Source organism: Amblyomma americanum, chromosome 11 (assembly GCF_052857255.1).
Source record: "Amblyomma americanum isolate KBUSLIRL-KWMA chromosome 11, ASM5285725v1, whole genome shotgun sequence".
NCBI classification, from domain to species: domain Eukaryota; kingdom Metazoa; phylum Arthropoda; class Arachnida; order Ixodida; family Ixodidae; genus Amblyomma; species Amblyomma americanum.
Genome location: NC_135507.1, coordinates 70,380,221 through 70,408,089, shown reverse-complemented (window position 1 = coordinate 70,408,089; position 27,869 = coordinate 70,380,221). Strand labels below are relative to the sequence as shown.

The 27,869-nt window shown below is 45.2% G+C and overlaps 1 protein-coding gene across 1 annotated transcript in view; it reads right to left on the bottom strand.

Moving 5' to 3' along the window:
• Nucleotides 1-8,376: 8,376 nt before the first annotated feature.
• The window catches only part of LOC144110202 (uncharacterized), a 40,020-nt gene continuing 20,527 nt past the window's right edge, over nt 8,377-27,869 (bottom strand). The window contains exons 2-5 of the mRNA XM_077643041.1: nt 21,922-22,109; nt 19,561-19,779; nt 10,206-10,386; nt 8,377-8,693 (exon numbers count right to left, since the gene is read on the bottom strand). Coding sequence (XP_077499167.1) covers nt 8,577-8,693; nt 10,206-10,386; nt 19,561-19,779; nt 21,922-22,043 — 639 coding nt within the window. The 5' untranslated portion in view covers nt 22,044-22,109 and the 3' untranslated portion in view covers nt 8,377-8,576. The remainder of the gene's footprint in view (nt 8,694-10,205; nt 10,387-19,560; nt 19,780-21,921; nt 22,110-27,869) is intronic.

Genomic DNA, 27,869 nt, shown 5'->3' with positions numbered 1-27,869 from the left:
ATGAATGGTCAGAAAAAGAAACCGGTACTGCTTAAGAAACAAGCACACGTGAGACTAGTGCACAAGATGCATAAATTAGAATTAGGCGAGCGTGAGAGTGCCCTTCATTGTGCGTGAATGATCTACAAGAACCCGAAGCGCCTACATTGATCAGCCCTGCATCTTTTGTAAACCATGACAAAACATCACCGTTCCTGTCCCGGCAGGTATCAGGACCGGCATGATCAATCAGATCACAAACACAATAAAATAACCCATCAGCACGACATGCCGGTTACATTCTAGTAGACTAGCCAACTTCCAAACATATTGCAGGCATAAACATTTATCCGATGCCGTGGGGCGTCCAATAAAGTGGAAAATCGCAACATATGAACCTATCCTCGGAGTCGGTGTTATCGGTCAGGCCAGAACAATTATGAAAGGGTGTTTCCCTGGAGCACGAAACAACCCGCCGATAAACCGACCGAGCTGTGGTGCCCTCGCGGTCTCCTCCTTACTCCCAATCATTGTTTCCTGGACATACACAACGTCTAGACGCCAGGTACGCAAAAGTTGGCGGAGTTGGATCTGGCTTTGGCGAGACTTAAGGGCACGCAAATTTAGCGCTGCGATTACTATTCTTTGTAATACGCCATGATAACTGCACCTAGTTAGATTTCCATCCGCCTGTCAGCAGACGGCGAAGCTGCATCTGAACTTTTTCGTTCGTTTATAACCCATTCCGCCACAGCACCAAAGTATTTAGCGCTCTTTTCACCAATATTCTAATTCCCGCCAAGTGCTGCGGCTGACGTCCTGCACTGTGCCGTTGGCGATTTGGAAATACGACGCGGGCAAGATAATGGTGATGGAATGCACAGGAGCTCCCGGAGGTGTAAAAAAGGCATTCGTATGCACTTCCCTAGACCGATACTCTTTCTCATCATTCTTGCTAGTTCAGCGATTTATGCTGTTTTTAATCGTTTACAAATTGTTATTTTAAACCGACCAAGAGATACGTCGTTACAGTATGTCGAGGTGTATTTTACAGCGGGGCGCACAATATGTAACTGAGAGAGCTCAGTGATTAAACGATTAATTTACTAAATTACCGAATAACTTTTTAATTCTTGATTTCAATGAAAAAATTCCATGCCGTAAACATAAAATTTAAGTCAAAGTTTTAAATTTTCTTTATCGACAATGCATTTTGAAATACTGAACGTCAAGAACGCGCATTTTTTTAGCTCATAAGCTTGTCTTCCTCATTCCACATATTTAAAAAAGCGTCGCTCGCCATTCTAATAGAGCTAATACGGAAGCAGTTTGTCTACTTTATGCAGTAGGAGCAGGTAACGCAATTTTCGCGAAATACGACCCCCAGCGAAACCATTTTAAAGAAGTAAATTGCGGAAAGCAAATTTTGCGAGCTAATAATAATAATAATTGGTTTTTGGGGAATGGAAATGGCGCAGTATCTGTCTCATACATCGTTGTACACCTGAACCGCGCCGTAAGGGAAGAGATAAAGGAGGGAGTGAAAGAAGATGGAAGAAGAGGTGCCGTAGTGGAGGGCTCCGGAATAATTTCGACCACCTGGGGATCTTTAACGTGCACTGACATCGCACAGCACACGGGCGCCTTAACGTTTTTTCTCCAAAAAAACGCAGCCGCCGCGGTTGCGTTCGAATCCGGGAACACCGGATCAGTAGTCGAGCGCCGTAACCACTGAGCCACCGCGAGGTAAAAAATGGGTATTTTTGACGTTAAATATTTAGAAACCCGCAGCCGAAAGCAATAACTTAAAAGCTGGACTCAACTTGTAATGTAGCAGCCTTCAATCTCTTAATAAAATGTTGACCCTTGAAACCAAAAGTAAAATATTTGATTAGGTAATTTGTTAATAAATCGTTTCATCTCTCAGCTCTATAAGTACATAATGCCCACCTTGCCGTATAATTCATCTGCATAGACCGCACAGATTTCCCTTTCACAGGGTTTAAAATAAAAAAACTTCCTGTGTATTGACACCACTGCTCCCTTAAGCATGCAGGCAAGGTGTGAACTTATGTGGGCAGTCAGGCAAGGCAGAGGAACGGCCAGTGCACAGCAGCGACGATACATTTTACACCAGTAAGAGGCTGCTGCATGCCGACCGACCGACCGACCGACCGACCGAAAACCATTATTTTGTCGTAGGTTATATGTATAGCCTCCTGAGGGTGAGACCCTTAGTTCAGGGCCAAATTAACTGCTGCAATCCGGCTTGCCCGGTCGATATGTCTGCGATGGTCGTCCAGGTTCATGCTGGACAACCAGCATAGAGCAGCCTCTACCCATTCAAATACCCGAGCTACCAAAAACACGAACCTACACTCTTCTACCATTCCATTTGGGCTGCACAACACCACCCGACGGCGTCCAACCGATATCCCTCCCCACACCTTCCTCTTGGGACGATGCTCTGTCCAGCACGGAGCCGAACGAACAGCGCCGACCTAATGAAAGTGCCAAGAAGATAGCATTGACCATAGACTGAAAGATCCATCTTCCTAAGACCGCTCTGACCAGCACGAACCCGCAAGACCAGAGACAGTTGCTCTGGCAGGACTGCAGGATAACGGAGGCGCATGGAGCCCTGGACAGACTGCTCCACTCAGGAAGACAAGCACACTATACATAACAAAAGTTTTTACTCCTCCTCCGCAGATGGAGCATCCCTCTTGGTATTGTTGAGTAGGCGTGCCTGAGCGCGAGGCTGGAGAAGCTGCTAGTATGAAGCTGACGCTATCTGGAGATTCTTCACGGGTTAGTTTAGCGTGTGGTGCAGGGAATGTTCCACGGTCTAGCCTGTGGTGCTGTAGCATGGTTCGGTTATGGTTTATGGGTGTATAACGTCGCAAAGCGACTAAGGCTACGAGAAACGTCGTAGGGAAGGGCTCCAGAAATGTCGACCACCTGGGTTTCTTTTACGTGCACTGACATCGCACTGTACACGGGCCTCAAGAATTTTGCCTCCATTGAAATTCAACCGCCACGGCAGGGATCGAACCCGTCTCCTTCGGGTCAGCTGCCGAGCTCCATAACCACTGAGCCACCGCGGCGATTGAGCTGTAGCATGTTTGTGTACGCAAGTGCGATATTTTCCGCCCAATCTGGGTTGCGTTGGCCACTCCCTGGTGCCGGGAAGGTGAGATCGCCGGCTGTGGTATGAACGCTCTGATTACCAAGAAGAGGCACATGCCAAGGTGTCCACGCTTAATTGAAAGCGCCTATCACCTAGGACGGTTCAACTCACAAGGAACTCGCCCAATAAATGTTAATTTTAGTTCATTCATAGCTAGAGACGCTGTTCTGTCAAATGAAAGGAAATTGAAAAGAAGTTCTACTAACATTTCAGTGGGCTTCTCTGAACCACTACGAAACATAAGGAAAATGCTGTGGGATTACGCCAAATCTCACAAGTGTGCCAATGGCAAAGCGCATCTGAGATGCGACGTCCTTTACATGAATAGCGTCAAATACATATATGACGAATCTAAGAGCAAGGTAGTTCGGGCTACTCGACAAGCTGAACCGGAACAGTCTGTTTTGTCATTTCTAGTTTAAAATTGCAGAAGTAATAAGAATAAAGTGGACAAGCTACGCAGTCTAATTTACATGACGAGACCGTTCGTTGTGATCGGATGTGAATCTTGGCTGGATGAGGAGTACATAGATAGCGATGTTTTTCCAACCTATTACATCAGATATCGAAATGATCGGGAATGTCACGGTGGAGGCGTATTTACTCCGATAGAGGTCTCGGTCAGTACTCGTAAGATTGAAATTGATGTTGGATCAAGTGAGGCGGTATGGGCTCAAATTAGACTTATAAATGGTAAATCGCTATCTTTATGCTCGTTTTATAGGCCACCTGGGAGTCAGCTTAAAGCCATGAGCGACCTAACTGACATGATTGAAACTGTTAAAACTGACTGTTTAGTTATTGGAGGTGATTTTAACATCCCTGAAATAGACTAGAGCTCAGGAAGTGTTCCGTCTGGAGCCAATGCTGCATTTGGCAAAGAAATGTTAAATCTACGCAATTCATTCAGTTTATCTCAATTAGTGCTGCAGCCAACTCGTGGAATTAATGTTTTGGATTTATTAGTGAATAGCCAGCCATCTGCAGCTTATTCTACCCTTATATTTCCCGGTATCAGTGATCACAGCTGTGTTTTAGTGGAAATGAACTTTCAGTATGTTAAACTTGAAGACTGTGGCAATCGGCGCATTTACAGTTATCGAAAAGCAAATTTCCCCGACATAGCCCGGGCATTAAATCCTGTGTCTATGTGTACGAAACACTGTCTTAATCACTTATCGTTGATGAACTGCGGCGCACACTGAAAGATAAAATTTTATCTGCGTGAACGATATGTGCCGTCATGAGTGATGACGAAACGTCGCAGCAAAAGCAAGCCGTGGTTTACAAAAGTGGTGCGCAGAGTTGTTGAAAAGAGGCAACAACTATACGTGCGCTTCAAAAGAAATCCGTCACAAGAAAACATAGATTAGTTAAAAAAGATTTCTAAAGATATGAATGCTGCGGTCAAAGAGGCTAAATTTGCCTACTTTCAGTTTTTGGACATGCATATTCAAAATCGTCCTAAAGAATTTTGGCAGTATGTTAAAAGAAACAGAAAGGATGAATTGTCCATCCCACCACCCGAACATAACGGAATTATCGTTCATGATAATCTGCAGAAAGCCAAATGGTTAACCACGTTTTTAAGCTCGGTGTTTTCTGCTGCGGTCAATATTAGCCCTGCCGATTTTCGCCCGGACTTCATCAGTACAAAACCTATGGTGAACATCGATTTCGACTAGAGCTGAAATGTTTCGCTCTTAGAACGCTTAAGTGAAAACAGTTCCACCGGACCGGACGGCTTACCAAGGGTCCCGCTCTCTTTTTGCGCTCTTTCTTTGTCAAGGTAACCTGCCAATTCTTTTCACTAAGTCATTACAGGACGGCTGTTTGCCTGAAGAATGGAAGCTTGCAAATGTTGTACCTATACATAAATCGGGACGTAGGAATCCTTTTTTTTCAAATTATCAACCAGTGTCTTTGACCAGTGTGACGTGTAAAATTTTAGAACACGTCTTTTTTACTAATATTATGGATCATCTTAGTACACACTCATTGTTGAATACCCATCAGCATGGCTTTCGCAGTGGTTACTCATGTGTCACCCAGCTAACCGAATTTGTACATTACCTGTCAAGTGCATTAGATTTCATGTATGCTCCTGTACTGCCTTGTAGAGGGGACCGTGGGCTCTAGTCAAGCTGTTCAGCAGCTTTTACCCACGGCCCCTCCATCGTTTTGATGGAAATAAAGCTAATATTTTTATTATTATTAATATTATTATTATTATTATTATTATTATTATTATTATTATTATTATTATTATTATTATTATTATTATTATTATTATAAAAGAAATTCTGTCGACTGTATAATTCTAGATTTTAGGAAGGCCTTTGACGTTGTATCACATTCCTCATTAATACAAAATTATCCTGGTACAACGTAAATTAAAACGTTATTAGGTGGATAAAAGAATTTTTGAGCATTAGGCGTCAGCATGTTGTTGTCCACGGTAAGCAGTCGCATGAGGTTCCTGTAAATTCAGGGGTGCCTCAGGGATCCGTCTTGGGCCCTTTATTGTTCATAATTTTAATGAATGACATCTTCTCAGGTATTTCTTCATGCATGCGTCTTTTTTTCGGATGATTGTGTATTGTATAGAATTATTAGCGATCAGAGTTACTGCAATGCATTACAACAGGACTTGTGTAAAGTAACCCAGTGGTGTCAGAACTGGGGAATGCATGTTATATTACAAAAATCTGTTCATATGTGTTTCACTAAAAAGAAGGTTCCCACAATTTCACTTATAATATTAATAATAGTAGTCTGCTTTCAGCGTTGGGAATTTAAATATCTTGGTGTATACTTAACCAGTGCAATGTCTTGGTGCCGTCACGGGAATTTCGTTACTGCCAAAGCCTTCCGCGTTTTGGGATTCCTGCGACATAACGCAAAACTTTTCCTTTTAAAGACAAAAGAGCTGCTGTATAATACAAATGTTAGAAGCATAACTGAGTATGCTTGCACAGTCTGGGACCCTAAATCCTTTCTTGACATTCAAAAGCTCGAAAGAGTTCAGAATTTGGCCGTTCATTTTGTTTTTAATAAATATGGGCGTTATTTCAGTGTAACTAGCGCTAAAAAAGCTTTGAGTTGAGACACACTTCAAAAACGTAGGAAACTTTTGTGTTTAAAATCGTTTCATAATATATTTCATTCAAGAACTGGAATAGACAGAACCAAATATATAGTGAACCATGATTATGTGTCTTTACGGATAGATCATTCACTGAAAGTTAAAGAAAACAGATGGCGGACTGACCTTTTTAAAATGCTATTTTTCCCCAAAACAATTTCGCAAAGGAACAAGCTGCCCAAAGAAGTGCCCATACTATAAAATGATTCATTTTCTTCCTGCTGTGACAGTTTTTCTTTATTTTTATGTATAACAATTCCGTGTTCTTTTTACCTTTATGTTGTCTTTCTTTGTGACCACCTGCATGCGGTCATATTTGTGTACTTTTTCTTTTTCAACGCCCCCACTGTAATGCCAGACAATGGTGCTGTTGGTATGATGATAAATAAATAAATAAATAGGCGGACTGGCGGGATGTGCTGGTTTCGGTGGAGGATTTCGTGTGCGATCTGTGAGATACGTCCTCGCGGCTTATTTGGGGATGCTTCTTTTGAGTCTTACAATTGTAATACAGTCGAACTCCGCTACAACAAAATTCATAGGGTGCCCGAAAAATTTCTTTGAAGCGGAAATTTTGTTGTGGCCAAATCAGCAGAAAAAAAAACTAAGATCTGACTGCACTGTTCAAAAATATTATTTATTTCCAAAAAATTCGGTCATCTTGGCTTGCGTCCTTTTAGTGGACATGAGCGTCGTGGTGCGAGTTTCCACACTCGGCCAACAACTGCATCGCAATGTCGTCGTCATGCGCACCAATGAAAGCACGAATGGTGTCAAATGCGTCCGTCACATGCAATGCATACGGTAGGGCTGGTGCATCTTGCACGCCGCTCTCATCTTCGGACGAGGCGTCGTAGTGACGAGGCTATTCGTTTATTGCTTCATCGGTTAGGTCCTCGCGCGCTACCACGTATGGCGCCACCCATTCGCAGACGCACTATGGGGCACAAATCAATTGCAGGAAGCGTGATCGGTGAAATTAAATGCCACGAACGTACGGACGGGTAACGTTATGCTTGTTTTGTTCTAAAATATATATTAAGCTCATCTCCACTCAACAAAAATTTCGTTGAAGGGGAAACGTGCCAGAGAAGATAATTTGTTGTGGAAGGAGCTAGCATGCACTGTTTTTTATGGCTAGCTGGCGGGGAATCTGAAATATTTCGTTGAAGCGGCGTTCGTTGCAGCGGGGTTCGACGGTATGGTTATCTTGCAGGCGAGTCCTGACGGGGAGGGAAATCGCATACTCTCCCTGTTCCGTACTGATGTCGATGCGTACTGTGGCTGACGTTAACGCCTCGCTCCTCCAGTCAGCCACAGCTATTACCTTCGCCTTAGCAGCTATGTGGTCTGCAGCGTCCGTATAGGTGTCATGCTCGTTGCCGTATGTTCCATGCAGGGCCTTGTCCCTTGCCTTGCACCTAACTTTTTGTGGCTTTGAATTATCGCCTAAAGACGGCTTCTGAAAGTGTGCTGTTTTCATCCCCTCAGGAGCTAATCACCTATGCCTGGTGGCCGTTATAACCAATTCGCAGCTTCTACTTCATAACCACAAAGAAACTAATGTTGTGTAGCGCTTATTTATGCTGCTGTACAATGAACGCACCTCACACGAGAGTGCGCATTGCCGCTGCTCAAAACAACACTGGAAACCTTGCGCAACGCTCAAAGGTCAATAAAGTCTCGATATATCGAGTTCTGCGCTGATCAGTTTACACGGCCATCGGGAACGGCCGTGTAGAAGCGCTCTAATGGAATTTGAATCGATAGCTTATCGGTTGGAGGGCCTTTGATCTGCCCGTGTGACAGGAAAAGGCTGAACCCATCGTGCACAGAACACGCAGGTGTGTCACCAGTTTAACCGTTGGTACTACACCGGGCACGCAACGAGTTCAAGAATATAATCGGTAGCGCTCAGAGGATGCGGATTGAAAGTGGATGATTTCGTTCTTTCAGCCCTAATCCTCTTCGCGCTACGGATTTTATTGTTGAGTCACTGTAGTTTAGTACGACTGACTGCAAGATACAAGACACAATGGAGAAAGTCGAAAACTGTTTTCTTGGCAATCATCTCGTTTTCCACCAGCATTCGCAGATTTATCTCACACTAAACTTCTACATTTGAAGCAGCTTTTAATAACAAAAAAGCAAAGGGACAAGCACAGCAGATAACGCCCTCGCAAACGCTTCTGCTTCGCGCCAACAAAATTTCCGATAGGCTCAGGGCCGTCTTCTCGGCAGCAGCAGCCTGGTGGGGCCTTGCTAGGCATGGATATCGTCCTGATGCTGCAGAGCAGAGCCAGTGGTCGCCGCCGTGTGCCGCCTCGTCACGCCAATGCCAGCTCGGCTATTGGAGACCTCGAATGAAGCGTAGCATATCTGCATAAAAACGAGTAAAGGAAAGGGGCCCAGCAACGAAAACTTGGGCGACGATTGCACTGTTCTGTAATGCGAAATTTGAGCGCAGCTTTTAAGGTTTCATTTGAGCCATAGGCGATCGCTCAGCTAACACGCAGCGCAGAACTGTGGCGCCCCTTTGCTTCGGCTCCTGCGTCGCGGCTAAGCTCGGCCTTAGCGTTTCGTAGAAAATTGCTTTTTGTTAAGAAGCGAATTGGGAGAATCTAATAGTATGCCCATCTTGCCAAGTCGACTGCCTACAAGCCTGCACTAGTAGAATGTCACTACAGCGCGCTGTCTTCTATTAGAGCTGGATCTATAGTTAGCTGGAACAGGCTGCAGAATAACGGCCACTTGAAGTCTATTTCATTCAAAATACACATGATACGTTCCGGCGTAAGCAAAATGCAAAAATGCCCATAAAGGGGCATTTAGGCGCACACTGAGGAACCCCCGTGGTGGAACATTTATGCTCACAACCGCTAACTAAGGTGCGCCTCACAGCCAACCGTGTGGCTTTGGCAAGTAAAACCTAGCACAAGCTTTCGGTGGGTGCCGTACCGCCGTTCCCTGGGAAGCTCAAATCCCTGCCCACAATGTCTCCGAATGCGCCAAACTGCCGCTCGGGAGGTTATACGTACAAGCAAAACGACAAGAGATGTCTGGAGTGTTTTGGCTCCCCTGATGAGAACATGCTGGTCGAGAGCACAAGACAATCATTACCATGAGACAAGCAAGCTGTCACTACCCAAGATTATGCAATCCAGCCGAGGCCTCTTTTAATTTCGACATAAAAATGTGTACATAGAGGAAATATAAATGAAATGATAAAAAAATTCCGCGTGATACTGAAATGCCCTGTATATTCTCACTTTCTATTGGCTAGTAATTTTGTTAAGTGTTGCGCAACGATGTTGACTCTGCTTGTATTTTTTCTCTGTTCATGTAGGACCGCCGACCCTCTGCCCCCCCCCTCCCACCTAACTCCCTACACAGTATATCTGATTAAACAAATCACAATACTGTAACCATAAATTAAGGAAATATGCGGCAGTGATGCAGGGCGATTCTACAGTATATCTGATTAAACAAATCACAATACTGTAACCATAAATTAAGGAAATATGCGGCAGTGATGCAGGGCGATTCTATTTCCGCAATAGGAGTGTAGCGTTGAACTCAGCGACATGAGTCAGCAGCCTATGGCCCACGCTTCTCTGTCTTCTCGCCAGTGATGTTGCATTCAGTAACCGAAAATTCCCCTAATGAGGCATTAAAATATTGCGCACCATTTTCATCTGCAACAGTCTGCAAACAACATTAATTTGAAAAAGAAAGGGATACAATTCCGGTGCTAAAGTTCTCTGAAATTCCGCAAAATTTCCTTTTTTTAATTTTCGCCTAAACTGCCTCTAAAAACAGAAATAACTATTAATAGAATAATACTCCTTCTCGCCGTCGTCCGGGCCGCCCGGCACCGTGGTGCCTTGTTACCTCGTCAACGTGCAGTGTGCGCTCCACTTCGAACGTGTCTCCCAGAATCTGCGAGTCCAGAGGAGCGGCCTCGGGGTGGAACAACAGCTCGCACGCACCATCGCGAAGCCAAGATAGAAAGAGAAAAGCATAGCACGGTGGCTTCTCAGCGGGGGTCACCTTCAGGCGGCAGTAGTATGCGCTGTAGAAAAGAGAGCCCTGGTTAGGTGCCAGCTGAAAAATCCTAAGAGATATTATTTTTTGATTTTAGAAACTCTACATTCCGAGAAGACGTGTCTAAAAGGAAAAACTTAGCAAGTCATGGCAAAAGATGCGAATGTGCGTATTGGGCACTAGATCATTGCTTGTTGAATTATTTGGATTTTTCACGTTTCTTCGTTTCGCAGTACTACCTGCTTCATCTGCTCTTCTTCCAAATACAGAGAGAATGGCAAGTAAAAACATTTTCGGCAAGTGAAGTCACGGAAAAAAACATTTCTGAGAAAGGCATAGCCCAGTCACTACATGGGGCTTGACCGGTACTAGCACTGGTTAATGAGAAAGTGACACTAATTTTAGTCAATATTTTAATGCATGCGAATATGTTATGGGATGCCCACTTTGAGCATGTCGAAGCACAACTCTAAAAAAGTTCCAGAATACTCGCTAGATTTCGATGTTTTTTTCCTGTTTCCATAAAGATCATGATTTATCACGCCCTATTTTTTTCGTATCTTGATTACTGTTTTTTTACTATGGGGGAGCTCTAAACATACGAACGTTGCCAGAATATACCTAATGCAAAAAACGGCAGTTCGCTCTACTGCAAACGTGAATTTTTATGCACATACTCGGGGACTATTTAAAAGCTTCAGCATTGTCGCTCTACGTAATTTATATGAATATTGTTTATGTATTAGGTACAAAAAGTCTTTCGAAAATAATGAGGTAGTATTTTTCCAGTTAGCCAATTTAAAAGCAAATTTCCCCACTTCCCAAGTTCGACGCCAAGAATTTTGGCATGTTCGAAGTTCCAGAACTGAACTTGGGCGCCAGACGTTGTGTTCTACTATACCGTGACTTATAAATACCTTATATTCCAGCAAGATGCAGGTGAAAAAATGTTGCTCCCGTTCCATCGAAACCAGGTTCCTGTCGTAGCTCATCAAATATGAATGGCGGAAGGGTGATACATGAATTGTTCATTTGTTTGTTCTCTTGCTATTGTTGCTCATGTATGAACGATATGTGTTACTGTTTTATTTCCTGTGTGCTTACTGTATGCCATGTATGCTGTATGCTATGTTGCTCATGTACTATTATCAGAGAAGGAATTTATATGTTACAATTTTATTTTGTTGTATGTTCACTCTACGCCATGTACTAGGGGCTCGGGTGGTCCTCAAGCGAAAATTGTTCGCTTTTTGCCTGAGCCTGTCCACATCTTTATGGTGTAAATAAAAGTGAAATGAAAAGAAAAATATAACAAAGTTTAACTATATTGCTTTTTCGCACCATATTAATGCTAGTCCGGCAGCAAGAGACAGTTTTATGGCTGAGAAAATCAGATTCAAAGTTGGACAATATTTTTTTCCCGCCACTGGATTCAAACACTTGTCGTCCGGACCGAGGAGGAGTCCTCGACCAAAGTTTCGAAGTGATTGGCCACGTAGCCAGCCTATGATATTCGCGGGCGGAAGGTATCCTGATGTCACCGCAGTTTGCATGCGCAAATGGCCGACGATGTCGACACCTGATTTTAATATATTATTGTTTTCTAGCGCATAAATTATCCGCTTCTAGTGAAAGTATCAATGTGTCCAGAGTCCCTTTAATCCTTCACCCAATCATGTAATTAGAACGAGACAGTCTTGCACACAGAAATAGCGTTTTTTCATTTACATTTACAATGATCCGAAGAATATGAATATTAGCGAAAGCTATGTCTACAACAACTGGAAGCATTATCGTTTACGTAAGTGTATGAAAAAAATAGCGTCACTGATAACCTGACCAACTACGCGGACGAACAGTAGAGGTTAGTGGCGAATAGCGGCCAAGTTGGTCGTCTTCTTCCTTTCTAAGGGGGCAAACAAACGTAAGCTCTGGCAGCGGCAGATAATGCGTAGTTCCTTTTGCTTCGCAGCAAGGAGTCAAAAAAAGCATCTTAGCAAGCAGTGTTCAGACATGGACATGCAACCGGTATTCGCAAACGAGACTATCTTGCGGCCACTCCGTTTCCATCTTGCGTATACGGGCACGCAAACGTCGGCCCCATGTGACGACAGAGGCTCACCCAGGCCACTAGACCGCCGCACGTGCCGAGAATAGTGGCCGGCTTTCACCTTTTTATTTCTTTTACTAGGCTTCAACAGTGTCAAGTGACACTACCTTGTGAATTTTATTTTTTCTCCATACTTGGCGTGGGTTTCAGTGTCTGCTTGGCACTTCCGGCGTGGGCAAGACTTGCGCACACGATGAGAGTAGAAGACAGGATGAGCGCTCAGCGCTCTATCGAAAAGCGACAAGAGCACGAGCGCAGACCGAAGTGCATGCGAGAACCGCCTGACGGAGCATACCTGGGATCGAGAGCAGAGCGCAGGTCTCGATAGACAGTTTTAGCTGGGCGTACGCAAGTGCTTGCGAACGCAAAGCGCTACGGCGCTGCGTGCGTTACGCAGTCCGCTCGAAAGTATACTTTCTAGTTATATCTAGCTTGAAGACGTCAAAGCACATCAACGCTAGGTTGAAGAAAATTTCAACCGTGATTACTCATAACTAGGGTTAGTGCATTCCGAGCCTTCTTTTCTTCCAAAAAGAAAAACTATGCAAACTGAAGAAAATGCAAGAACTTACTAAAAGCTAGAAAACTTCTCGCAAGGTGTCGTTGCTACGAGGAAAACACACTGAATTTAGTTAGGCCTAGGAGCTTGAAAATCGGCAAATTATCTGAAAAACAGGGGCTAGTTATCGCTTATACCGCTACGTGAGGGCAAGAGTAGGCGAAATAAAAGCGAACCGCTACCATTTGAGCGAGCTATTGCGTCGGGGAATCCAGCGGCGACATGGATTTATTCCGAAGCGGGCGAGCAGGGCGCCGCCATCTTGCCAACGTTAACGTACGCAAGCCACGCAAGCGCCGCAACGCAAAGTCCACTGGCTAGCGTACGCACGCAAGACGCAGGGCTTGCGGTTGCGTTCTGCGCATGCGGACTACCGTCCCCGCAAGCTCCTTGCGTAAGCTAAGCCGTTGCGTACGCACAGCCAAAACTGTCTGATATCATAAGTGTTTCGTCAGCGGCGCTCGCATGCACTTTGACGTGGATCGGCACGCGCTGACATGGCTTTCTTGGTTTTGCTCACGATAATACATGTACGGCCTCCTCAACTAAACCCGCCTGAATCCCTTCAACTAACTTTTTCCTATATACTCATCCACTTTCTAGAGCAATGCCCCGAGGCGCAATTCACGAATAAAAAAAACATACACGCACCATTTTCTATTGCTGAATACTCGATTTGCGGAGAATGACCCGGCGCTTATTGTTCTACATGAGCGCTGTATGTCTCGCCGCACGAATCTCTGCATGCTCGCGAGCCTGCACTCCAACTGGACACGTGGCCTTCAACTTCTGTATCGGCTGCGCCGTACCAGCATCCTAGACCATCGACTGATAGTAATTACGCGCTGCGTTGTTCGTCGAAGGCCATATACGGCCGTCGCAATAGGCTTAGTGCAATCACCGAGCCACTCCTTCTGTCTGTGGTCGCTTCACGATCACGCAAGAGCTGCGAACGCGCCGCGATAAGAATAGGGTTCGTTATCACACACTTCTCGTGATAGCGCCTGTGCTCCGCGACGTTTATGTTTCTCCCTCGCTTTTCAAGTATGAACTCGTGAGCGTCCCCTTATCCTCTAGTATATAGCAGACAGAAATGAGCCAGTGAACGATCCCTTTTCTTTGTGACGCTGTGACCGGCAGCCGAATGTCAGTATGAACGACAATGGTTCAGAGAAACTCATCACGATGCTCACAAAGGCTAGCACAATTACAAAGCTCCCTGCAACACTCCTGTTCGCCTATTCCAAGGTTTATCTCGGCCTCTCGCCACCCTTCGCTACGTTCCTGCACGGCCTAGTCGAGGGGATGCGCCGTTTAACACGAAGACATTTTTTGTCTGTTTTCGAGTCAGAAAAGAGACTTAACGCGTTGTCGAGAATATCTTCAATGAGATACGAGGGAGGCGTATACAACCTGCCTGTGAACTCTTAAGTTACACCCTGGGGCCTGTGCACCAGGCTTGCCAGAGTACTGAGCACGAACAGAGAGCTGGCCGAATTGGGAGTTCATGCTTTTTAGGGCACACACACAAAAAAACGGTCACGAAACACACACACACCCACACAAGACGAAGCGCTTCATTCATGACTGAAAGCATCGGAAGCCTCACTTATTACAAGGCATGAAGTCCTGAAAGACCAGAACTCACGAAATCTTCTAAGAGGCCCTAAACGCGCAGAAGCAACAAGGCAAATTTTAGTGGCCTTCTATTCACAATGCATGTCAGATAAAATGCTCTAAATTAAATATGGCGCTTTATTGTATATTTAGTCGCAGGGCTTGATGCATTTCTTTTTTAATTATTCAGAAATTCCTGACACCGTTAATAACAAAACCCCGTATTTTAAGCGAGTTGCAACCATCTATAAAACAGGACAGAGCGCAACGGAATGCCGCGCGTGTGTCATGTTTTCATATCGCAAAAAACGAATGTAACGGAAGTGAAAATTGAGTACCGTACCCTCTAGGTGACTCTCTGTAGGCTCCTTGAGAAAGTCAACTCGTCTTTGAGCAGAAATAAGCGTTAGTAATGCGCCATTTCCTAATAACACGCGCAGTGCGCCGCCAAAACGCACACACATTCAAAATAAATGCTGTCACGAGAACAGGGTTGTACTTAAGGTGTCACAAATAATTTATTATTTGTAGAAAATTGCATTTTGTTGTATTTTGTAAGTAATAGATTACTTTTTCACTCGGGAGTTGTGTACTGTCGGGTTTAAGGACATATAGACAGCCAAAGCCATCATGCGCCAAGCACATAGAATAGGGGAAGTTTTCTGCAGAATTTTATAAAGATGGGAAAAGTGATCGGTGGAGTAGAGGGCCGAAAATGTTACTTTTACTACCTAGTGAAGATGAAGCAAATACATTTATAAATGGCCGCTAGTAAAAACGTTAAAGACGAACGGTAACCTTAGTGACCATCTCTGACTGGGCAAGGATCTCGAGGCTGCCACTCAATCAAAATAAAGACCTCAGCCCTATTCTCATCAGTGCGAAAGTGGGTGAGTTGTATTGTAAAATCAAGGAAAGTTGTGAGTAAAAACTCAGAACAACTGAAGGAAAAGGCTTCTCTTAGAAAACCACAAACTTAGGGCAAGTCAACAACCGCATCATTACTTAAGATCAGCCCTAGATGAAAAGGAGAGCATTCATTATTTAATTGAATAAAATAATTATTTTTTTGGATTTTCCAGTTTTTAACATTGAAATAAAATACGGTTTAGCGTGAGTTCGTCTCCACATCTTTCACAGAAAGGTTTGTCTTGTTTCGTGAGTAAGTAGTTATGTGTCAGGTGCGTGTGTCCTAAGCGAAGGGAACACAAGATTACATCAATAAAACATTCCTGGTGTCTGCGTGACTTCCATTCCACCAATGTGGGCTTTATGAAGTGTAGTTTGTTTTTTAATTCATTTTCCACTCTTTCTGCCATTGGTTCTTCATTTTGCGATATTTGTAAGGAATGCAAACATTTTTGATGCATACATCTGCTGAGTCGGCTCTCTCGTTACCCTCTATGCCGACGTGCCTCGGGGCCCAGCAGAACCTTATCATATGTCCTTGTGTTGTGGCTTTTTCTATGTTTTGTATGACGCTGCCTACTAAGGGTTCAACTGCATTTCTTGACTGTAGCGCTGTTAATAGGCTCAGGGGACCCGTGCAGGCTATACCGTTTTCGATGTCCTCATGCACTGTTTCGTCCAGAGCCATGCACACCTAATAACATTCGGCAGTAAAGATTAATACATAACTTGAAAATCTTGCTATTTTTTCCAATTTCCGCTGTAGTACTGCACTTTAACGTGCGTTGCTGATTTCGAGCCATCCCGGTAAAACTCCATATAGCCAGCATATTTCTCTTCCAATCCCAAGTATTCTTGTATAAAGTGTTCTTGTGGTGTTTTTTTTTACGAAACTGTGTTAATGTGAAGTCACATGCGGCGGGAAGGCAGTACCATAACGGCAATGAATCGTGTATCGGGGCAATTTCAGGTAGGGCATATTGTGTTCCTAGTTCAAGACATGTATCTTCAAAGCTTAATAACAAATGTCTGAGTGTCGTTTGTTATAGAGCAGTCTTCTGTATGTGCACTTGGTAACTATGGGGTAACAAAGGTGTTTTGGTAAGGATCTTATTTTCGGTACGTATGCATAGGTAAGCATTGCTCTTCTCTTTGTGAGGGATGGTTCGTCTGTTTCTACATATAAAAAGTTTATGGGGGATGTTCTGTATCCACCAGTTGATAGACGGAGACCCATGTTTTGTAGTAACCAGTTTTTTGAGGTCTGATGATCTTGCAGATCCATACACAATGCATCCATACTGCAAAGTGGACGGTACTATGGAGCATTGCATCTGTAAAAGGCATAACCTATCGGACCCCGAGTGTTTTTGTGAGAGAACTATCAGTATATTTATAGATCAGGAAGCTTTCTCTTAGAGGGTGTTGATGTGAGTTAGAAATGGGAGCATTCTGACAAAGTTTTGTCTAGAAATTTGTTCTTGGTTTACTTGCGGCACAGTTAAGTGCAGGGTGGGAGCAATCTTCAAGCCCCTTTTCAGTGAGAAGAGGAGAGCAACTGTTCTTTTTTGGAGAGAACTTGAATTTATTTTGGTCTGCCAAAGTCCCTAGTTTTGCTTCAATGCAAGCTTATAAGGTTCCCGGTAATTCAGTTTTATCTGTAATTGAGTACTGGTAATAAGTTACTTATTTGATAAAAGCAAGTTGAAACCAATAGTACAGGTTTGACAACCTCAAGCTAACGGCAAACACTGATGCTAGCGGATATGTGTCTTTCGTGACAGAGCGACAAAGAACCGGCTGCGGAGGAGCATTGCGTGCGATCATGTCCGTACCAAAACCGGGTGAATGCCGTCTTCGACAGCAGTTCTCATCGCGAGATGTATCACAAGACCACACTGCGGGCTCCCTCAGTCTTGTCAGACGGCGCCGCAAGTTACCTCCCACTACACCCAACTCGGAGGCTTCCACACAAAGCACGCAGCAACAACGAACAGCGGCGTTTCTTAGAGGTATTAGACACTAGCATCAAAACCCTGCGCAACTACGATTCAGTGCGCAAAGTGTTCATACGTTGCAAAACCACGCTCTTCCCTCCAGCGCATACATTGGGAGTGTGTTATGTGTAGCTGCTGACTTCTTCCCGAGGAAATGTGGGAGAAATGGCGACGTCAATTGCGAGATACCACCCCCTTGCAAATTTACGTGCAACACAATATCAAGCAAAGCACAGTAGTTCATTGTAGTCAAAGTAAATTTGTGTAATGAAAATAGTAATAGAATACTTCTCTGCAATTATTTGGTTCCTTTTCTGCTGCAATTGACTACTCCAGTCTCTTACATTTCAGAATGAGTAACTGTAATCGGTGACTTACTTTCTGCAACGTGTACACTCTTCCAACTTTTTAACAAGGACACACGAGCGTCGACTGCCCGGCGCTGCTGGGCCGGAAGAAGAAAAAGGGGAGAAAGCAAGAAAGCTTGCAAGCAAGCTTCACTACGGCACCTCGTTCTTCCTTTCTTTTTTCACTCCCTCCTTTATCCCTTCCCATATGGCATGGTACAGGCGTCCGCCGATATGTGAGACAGATACTGTGCCATTTCCTTTCAACAAAAAAGCAATTAATTTAATTTAAAGGGCATGCCTACAATTCCTGCTGCTGGAGTAAGCTTCGCCTCCTAGGCTGTTCTGATTAGTGCGACGCAACCCCTGGCCCTCATCGGCTTTTATGCGTCGGAGGCCCATGAAGCGGCGAGCAACTGTTCTTATCCGCTGCATATAGCGAAGTTGATTATGAAAAGAACATACACTTGGGAACAGCCGAACATGCAGAAGAAGCCAGTTGCATTCGTTACTTAAGAAAAACTGATTAAAAGGGACCCTCGATGTTGTTGCGTTAATTTCGTTAAAGCAAATGCTCTCGAGACGCTACCAGCAAATGCAACCGGGGCCCAGAGTCGTGCTTGGAACAGCAACGCGTTTGCTCCAGTACACAGCCACAAACGCGCCGCAGATAGAACACGAAACAAAGGCTCTCAGAACTCGGCCATAAAACTTGCTTCGCACTAAACAGAACAGACAAGCAGACGACGCCAGCTACAGCGGCATGATCGGGGCGCATGTTCGTTCCCTCTCCCGCTGTCCGCTTTGCTTCGCCTCGGCACCGCTGCATATGGGAGTGTACGCTCGCGCGTTCGTGTTAAAAAATCGGAACGGTGTCCAAAGGCTGGACGAGACTCATGAAAAGAAAAGTTTTTAGGGCGTGTTGATCAATTCAGTTGGTTTGTTTATTTAAACCTTCCTAATCATGAAAGTGATTATTATAGGCACTACTGAAATACGTAAGCACAATTAATAAACCATACTTTATAGGTAAGACTGAATGCAATATTTAGTATTAAGATTCCCATTTTTAATGAATAAAATTATGAAGTATTTAAATAACATTATGGCCACAACTGAGCATTTTAACAATATTTTTAGCGCGTACGTCTTCGCGCTTTTTAGCGCGTACTTCGACCCCTCATAACCCTTCCAGCACAAATGAAGAGTTTGAAGAAAATTTGCTCCCCCGCTCATTTCCCCATACACACATTCTGGGCAAGAGCATTTTTAAACGGGAAGCAGCGAGAAATTGCTTCAATGCATTTTCAACGGCAAGTTGCAACGGGAAATTTCTGCGTATATCGTAAAATTTCAATACAACGATCAATATATTCGCCGTCTTCCCTCGGCAGCCTGTCAGGTTTTTGCTATTAATAGCATTGCTATTGTCAAAAACGTTCCTCGTTGGTTTTCTGTGGCAGTGTTAACTACTCGCTGCGGTAATGAACAAATCATAAAAGGAAGTTTTTGCTGAGCATCGGAGAAATGGATCACTATACATTCAACAATTCCACAGCAGTACTTTACGCTATTGAACAGTTTCCTCAAAATTAAATTTAATGCCCATCAATCCTGGACTTTTCTCAAGGCGACAACTGCCTTCAAAGAATGGGGGACTCACGCGAGGATAGCGAATTGGTACAGGATGCTGATGATAGCTCTCACAAGCGATACAGTCTGGCAGCTCGATGATTCCAGCATCGCCGTTCTGACAGGATTCTGGAAGCAGCGCATCACCGCCACAACCAGCACAATGTCCAAGGCCATGTCAGCCACATGCAGCAGCATGTCAAGCAGGCAGATCAGCTTGCAGGACACCAGCCGGCTTGCCCTACGGTGCCTGCGTGAATGCAGCCAGATGTAACAAGCCTGTAAGGTCTAAATGAGTGTCTAAATGAGACGAAATCACAACCCTCTTGTAACAGGACACGCAAAGATGCAAGAAACTCCAACACCTCCATTTATTATATCAATGGTAATAAGTTAGGCGCGTTTAAAGCGTGGCTCTTCTTCAACAAAGCAGCCGCGGCGTTCTCTCAGGTCCCTCTTTCTCGTGAGGGTCCCTTGGTAACCAACACCAAATTGCATCAACATTCAGTTTTGAGCTTTATTTTATGCTGTCTGTGGCACCACCACACGCTATTAAGCCACGAGAAACACTGAGAGGCAGCTTAACGGACGGCACCGAAGGCGCACACCGTGATATGGCTGCGTGACTGCGGGCAGAAAGTAAAAATTTCATGCCTTGGAGATATCAAACCACTCGGTGCATTCAAAGAACACTCTAAGTCGCGCATAAGCGCTCTTCTCATCGAATTGTCGCAGCAGAGTTCGTCATTGGTACGAAAGGGTGGATTCAGCGTTCGTGAATTCAGGCGTCTTCAGTACCATCGCGCAATGCCAGGATATACGGCAGTCGTGAGGTTGAGGTTTAATGTGCGGTGGCGTCAAATCTACCGCGCGAAAGCTGCCTGTTCGTTACCTGTATGCGCTCGAGCACTCCCTCCTGGCACTGACCCTGCCACCGAGGACGGCAGCATGGCTGCGCTGCAAGTGCGGAGTTCGAGATGCGATAGGTTCGGACGTCCTGTCCACTTCTCCACTGTCGTCCTTGTGGCTTTGCGCTTTGTCATCCTCATCATGACCTGCCAGCAAGCCCAAATTTCTACTATTCTCATAGGTTCGACGCATCTGTTTCGTTCTCACCGTGGCGCAATCGCGTTCTCAGGAAAACAAAGCTTGGATTTTTTCGTACCTCTATCTGTGTGGCCCGTGCAATTCTGCATCAGTTTTTGCTTAGGCTACGAGTGTACAGCTTCGTGTTTTTTCACAGCACTCACTCTGTATTTCACATACAGACCAGCTCGTCAGTGAAGCTCTCAGGGAAGCTGAGGACCGCAACCGTCAAGGCGAGGATTACACGACGCGCCACGGTCGATCCTCTATCGGTTTGCCCTGGTTTGGTTTTATGGTGTTCAACGTCCGAAAGCAACTTAGACTGTCAAGGACGCCGTAGTGAAGGGCTCCCGAAATTTCGAACACCTGGAGTTCATTAACGTGCACTGACTTCGCGCAGTAGACGGGCCTCTATAATTTCGCTTCAAGTGAAATTCGACCATCGCGGCCGGTGTCAGGACTCTATCGTCGCAGCGGGTCGTCGAAAATGGGAAATCGCTTGCGCTAAGATCTTTTATCCAATCGTCGCTTCACTGCCTGATGACATTGGGGAAGAATTGCTGATTTTCGATGCTCCCTCCGACATATGGTGCTCTAGCAATGATTCGCTTTTCGGACAGTTCGGCAGCAGGAGCATGCTGCTTGCTTGCCAACCTGTGTCGTCATCAGTGACGTCACCCAAAGCAACTCTCCGGGCCCCGCGCCAGAGTTCCGATTTCGGTTGAGGATTTTGGCTAAATTAAAATTATTGTTTACGTACAGTAAAAAATGAAGACGCTTACTGTGACGAGAGAGCCTTCAGCAATATAAGTCAGCAATTAACTTAGTACGCAAAGAAAATCGGCAATTTTGCCCTTAAGGGCTATATATGCACAGCTTCAAGAGCGGGAGCCGCGATCGCAATCAAAAATCAACATGACCAACCATAGCCGGCACGCACGTTTAACATCGCACTAACGAAGCAAAATTTGCGCCTAAAATTAACTCTACATCCTCCTGTTGGTGACGTTCATGTGTTTGTTGACTATGTAGGGACAAAGCTGTGGTGATTGCTTCCATTAGTCTCGCAACTATTGCCTTGCACTTGCGTATGTATGTTGGTTTCGCAAAAAGCGCCTTGACTTTTTATCTTTTTTATCTTTATCTTAACTATTTGTCTTTTTTAATCTACTAAAGCATTTCTATCTGAATTTTTACTCGCTAAGAAATACAGAACTGCACGAATGCAGGGTCTACTGCTCCTCGTGTGATAAGAAAAAAGTTTAGAGGCGCAATTGTTCTGGCGTACAAGTTTATGAGGGCATACCCCAAGAAGGCGGCATGAAAAATGCAGAGCATGAGGCCCGTGAGAACGCTACTCATATGGTTCTTCGGCTTGACAGCGTAGTACGTATCCAGCACGATGCCGTAAGCGCCGAAAGACGCCATGCTCAAATGGTAGCACTCCTCCACCAGGACGACCGCAGCCTCCCACTGGTACGATCGCTGGGATATCTGCGAGATGCAACCCGGCACTTGTGAATGCGATGCTGGACTGCTGTCTACGCACGTTTGTGGGGCTCGCTATCCAGGCTTCTTGTTAGGCACCGCATATGGCCACTGGGTAGCGCTCGAGTAAACACTGCTAGAAAAACCCTGTTTCCGCATCCTGGCCTCGCTCGTTTTCTTCGTGTTTTAAAGCGAGAGCTCTAAGGATCTCGTTAAGCGGAGAACCTGGCTTCGTAGTTGTCGTTGCAGTGTCGATAATTTGGAGGATTGGTAGAGAGGGTTGTGATGTCGCAAACCCATGATCTCGCGCGGGTAATTCAAACACCTTGCCGCGATGCAAAAGAAAAATTTCACAGCCTAGAGCCGAACCGCTGCCCGTTGGGTCGTGAGCCGAGCGCCCTACACCTGGGCCACTGCGAAACGTTCCTTGGACTTGGTTAAAGGGAGGCCTTGTGTGTCTTGTAGTAAATAAAAACAACCATAAACAAAGAAAAATATAAAATAGAGAACAGTTCCGTGCCTGCGACTTGATATGCAAAGAGAACCCCAGGTGGCTGAAGGTAGCCATTAACGCTACATCAAAACCTTAAGGCAGAGCTTGAATTTCCTCCGAATTTTCTCTCGGTCCTTTCTTTTCTGTTTTCTTTAGCTTCGCTTCTAGCCACAGTGACAGTGACAAAGGGAGCCGGAAAAGCCGCAGCAGTGCAGGCGAAACGATTCTGCCGCTCCGCAAGCGGGTGATCTTCCTCACAATCCAAGCAATTCAGTTTTCAACTCTAGAACCAAGCATTTTCCGCAAGAAATAGGCACGGTCAATTAAGACGTATTTGCAAAAGCAAACTACTGATAAGTGTGCGGCTATTTCGCAAATTAATTCACGCTTCATTTGCATTGCGGTTGAAATGTAAAAGGAAGCACCTACGCTGCCCGCCGGCATCAAGCTCATGAGGACTTGCGACGGGCCAGAAACGCTTAAAGCTATATGGGTAGTATACGCTCAGCTGCAACGGCGCGACGGAGGCTCTGTTTCTTTGGTTGTGTTCTTTATGCGCAAAAGAATAAATTAACTAAGGAGGAAAAGGTTAGAGCTCACCATGGTCATTTTTTCCAGGTGCTTAGAATCACAGGCAGCAACAATATCTTCTTCTTCTTCTTCTTCTTCTTCTTCTTCTTCTTCTTCTCCTCAAGTAATATGGCACATACCCACGTGGGGGGGATTGGCCAAGGTAACAATATCTTAGTCTTGCTCGTCTACTTCGTCGCACGCCCTCACGTTTTCCGGGACGCAGCTACAAGCCTTCTTTCTCTTTTCAGGAATTCACCGATGCCTCCTGAAACTATTTCCTACGTGCATTTATGATGTGCATTGATGCAAGAGAGAAGGATTGTGTGTGCTTCTGTGTGTGAGTTCAATCAACTGCAAAGATATTGCCCCGCCCCAGAACCAGGCATGTCTGAGCCACAAGCACTACTGTCTTAAAGTGAGAGGTGTCGCGACAAGGTTCGCCAACCGGGGTGTGTTATGTATGTTACACGGGTCACTAAAAAGTGTTATATACTTCGCAAGCCAAATTTGAACCTGACGTATAACATTTTAACGCAATACAGTGCTGCGAAAAACCTAGCTGCGCGCAGAACATACCACCTTGAGTAAAACTAAAAGGCTCTTCCAAGAACGTGCGTGTAGGATGCCTCGATGCCTGCTCCTCTGTTTTCAGGGTGAGGACACCCTTTCTACCACCCCGCGTCATCGCGTTCTCATCGCGGTGGGAACTTCGGTCCCCTTGTGGTTATAACAAGAACTGCGCAAAAAGTACGGGACAAAACAGAAGCACACGGGACGAGCCCAGTCCCGCTCTTTTCTGCGCAGTTCGTGTTCTTATAATGTCGTACCAACTATAGCCCCTCACCACACTCTTCTAGACCCCACTCGTCGGTCGCGTACTGCGCGCTATGTGCGTGTAGCTCGGTTTCTGTACGCTGGCGTGGCGGCTGCAATAGCGTGACTGAAAAGGGAAGAGACAGCACGTGTTTTGTTTTCCCCGGGGTAGAAACGATCTGGCGACTTTCCGTACGTTTTATGCGTGACGCAGACGCTCTGCTGCTTGAATGCGCTGAGTGGTGACAAGGACGAAACGAGATGTACGGGTCAGTGACATGCTGTCACGGGATGATGTGCTCCCCAGTGCGCTGACTGTACTGAGAACTGACCGCGGCTATTTCTTTTTCTTTCAGATCACTGAATTGCGTATAGTTATACTACACTTGTCGTATGAATATATAGACTGTTCACAAGGTCAGTTTCGCGATTATATCAGCACCACGAAGGGTTAGCTGATAAATATTAGGTACCAAATATAATAATTTTAAATAATTTTATAGATTAGTAGCTTCACCAAAAAATCATAGACATAGTTGGGTTTTCTACTGGGCACTGTAAGATAGAAGTGAGTTGATGATACACTTTAATGACGCTTTGCTGATTCATATAGCTGAAACTTTACCCAGCAACTCTGGACAAAAGTATTTCTGAGCGGGAAACCGTTTAAGAATGCAATTTTTTCATACAATGTAAGATTTAACTATAACAGTCAAGATATCCACAGATCGCCCGACGGCGGTCTTGTATTTGTTTTCTATTCACGCTTCTACCATCGTCAAAAGCGCTCCCCTTTGGTTTTCTAAGGCTCTGTTAACTGTTCGATGCGATCGCTGGAAACACTAGAAAAGAGATTGTCTACACATTAGGATAATAGACCATTACCTTCAATATTTCCATAACAATGTCTTACAATTTTTCAAAGTTCAAAATTTTTGCCTGAGAAAGCTTGACTTGCCTATGTAAGAAACGAGGCAGTAATGACTCATTAGAATCCAACCAAGCGCTGGCACGGCTATCAAGGAAAGCTATGTATATATAAAAACAAGTTTGCCAGGTGAAAATGGCAAGGTGTATGATGTGGTCCTTGCGTTCACTCAATAGACAACATGCAGTTTTAGAGAGTTCCAATCCAGTGAATGTAGCGATGTGGTAAACCGAACATAAACTCCGAAGACAGCATAGCCTTGTTAAACGGGATGCGGAAACGGTTGAAGAGCGGGAAACACGAATGGTGAAAGAGAGGAGAGGGAAAATAAACATTTATTTGTAAAAAGGAGGCCGGAGCGGATTGTGGGTGGGGTCCTCAGTACAACACTCCAGTGGCTTCCGCCGACGGTTTGGCGATGGCGACTAGCGCCTCTTGGTCTTCCAGGGTGCCGCTGGCCAGCGTCAGCTCCCAGTGCTCCAGTGCCGCGCTGTGCGCCTTAAGTGGTTCGGTTTAGCTGAGCATGTCCATGTAATGTGCGTGAATGTGGGAATTTCGCCACACCAAGGACATGTATCTGCGTAGAATGTTGAGTGAATGCGGTGTAGGTGGTAAAGATTGGGGAAAGTGAGTGTTTGGATGCGTCTAAGGTGGTAGGAGTCCTCCGGGGAAAGTTTCTCAGGTAGAAGGTGGTAAAGACGCCTATCTAGGCGGAGGGTCTCTAGGCGGGTTGAAAATTGTGTTGAGAGGGAGTAACGTTTTTCGAGCGAATGTATCATAATTCGCCTCTTTCGCATAGGTAGCGCACCTGGCTCTAAAAGCGAAGAGGCGGATTATGATACAGTCGCTGGGGAAACGTACAGTCCAGAGGAGTGTACAAGTGGCTTCAGAGACCGTCGAATTGAGGGAACTCGAATGCAAATCGAATTTGAAAGCTTATAAAAAGCTAAACAAAGTAAAACAAAGCTGAAGAAGGACACATTTCCTAGATCGGCTCACAGAGAGAGAGGCAAAGAACAGGGTAGGCAGGCGTCTTAACCAGAAGGTTGTTCCCGTTGGCTACCCCGCACTGCGAAAAATGGATGATGAGATTGAGAACATAAGGAGTAAAAGACCGAGGAGCAAAGTCAAAATCTGCCCTTCAAGCCGGTCACTCTAAAGTATACCAAAATAGTGCGCAGTACCGCAGTTTCCATTCTTGTGAACGCGCGTGGCTGATGAACTCAACTGACGCCCAGTTGAGTTGAGCCGCAAGAACAGAATGCAGCGCATCCAGTACTTGCAGTGTGTAGTGTGCTATTGGCGTGCACAGGCTAGTAAGCAGATCACGCAGGGTATTCTTAAAGCATGCGGCCATCGAAATTACTTGGAGATATTGGCTACGGTCGAGTTCGTGGTCTTTGTGTCAGTCAAAGGCGTTGTACAATTGGGAGCGCGGCAGCGTCCCGGACCCAGTGGGTGGGCCAGACTTCGGCAGTGGCGGCCAATAAAAGGGGTCATGATATGGTTTACCAACAAATCGTGCTTTTAAATTGCACCCACAAGCCACACCGCTATTATTGCATTCTTAAAAGTAGCGTCTCTGTAAGCGCGCATTTGACCTAGAAATTGTAATTTGAAGTTATCGGCTCTAAGCCTCTCCCCCTGGCAGCAACTGTCATACTGAAGCATCCTGAAAATGTCCACTCACACTCAGAACCACTTACTTACACTCGCACTCATGCCCACGCGCATTCAAAACAACTCACGCACATTCGCACTCATGAACACTTGCGCTCATGACCACTAACTCATAGTAGCAGTCGTGACCACTAGCACTCATAACCACACACTCAATCGTACTCATGTACAGTCATACGGCCTACCACTAACTCACGCTCGCACTCATATCCGCTCGCACTCACAGCCACTCACTCACACACATGACCACTCGTACTCACAGACACTCACTCACAACCATTAGCTACGCTTTTATTCACTCACATCACGTTCACTAACTGTTTCTTTGCTTGCTGACAACGGAGGGAATGAGATTTACTTCCTTGGCTGACTGCGCTCGTCGGTCCTGTGGCATAGTCTGGGTTGCACAGATGTGAGGCGAGCCTCCCAGGGCTCTGTCATGCTTTTTGGACAATTTCAACTGTTTTGAATGCTCGAAGGAAATGTTCATTTATCATGCATCTTCCATGTCCCGAACCAATCTTATGCACCTGTCGTCGCACACTTGCTGCTGAGACGATGGGCGCCTATTTAGCGTCAGCTAAGATGCTTAGACACGTTTCTGAACGGTTCCTATCGACGTGTGCAGGGTTCTACATGAGGAGGGGGGGCAAGTTTCCACGCAGTGTCCTTTTTCTCTCCAACCTCCTCATCCCTAGACTCTTACGGCCATAACGAAGCGCGATTATAAAACATTTATTTCGGCGTGATCGAATTGAAATAAATACAAAATTGTGCAAGATCGGCATAAGAAGGCAGTCCCTGCAAATAATACAAAAACTACAAAAATGAACCTGAATAGATTGCCTAACAGTGACCCCACAAGCAAACAGTTCTTCGAACGCAAGGTCAAGGGTCTTCGGCCGCCAGTATTGTCAGAAAACCTAAGTGGTCATAACTCTGCACTAAAAACAATGGCGGAACAGCTCCGACAGAGTAAACATATGGGGCAGACCTGGCGCCCACGTTGATGATTAGACGGGTGGCCGTATTCCATGCACCCTCCCCCCCCCCCCCCCCCTTTTCTTTGTGCAGACGCCTACGACGGAGTCTTTGCAACAATAATAAGTTTGCCTTTACAATTGTATTGGGCAGTGTCTAAGTACAATATTGGGTTTGCCTTGACAATGACATGTCCGTGAGTCTTAATGAACCCATTGTTGGCAACAGGTGACTATGAATACTTTTAGCGCTGTGAGAAATGGAGTTTTTTTGAAAGACGTAGTGAGTTCCTGACGAG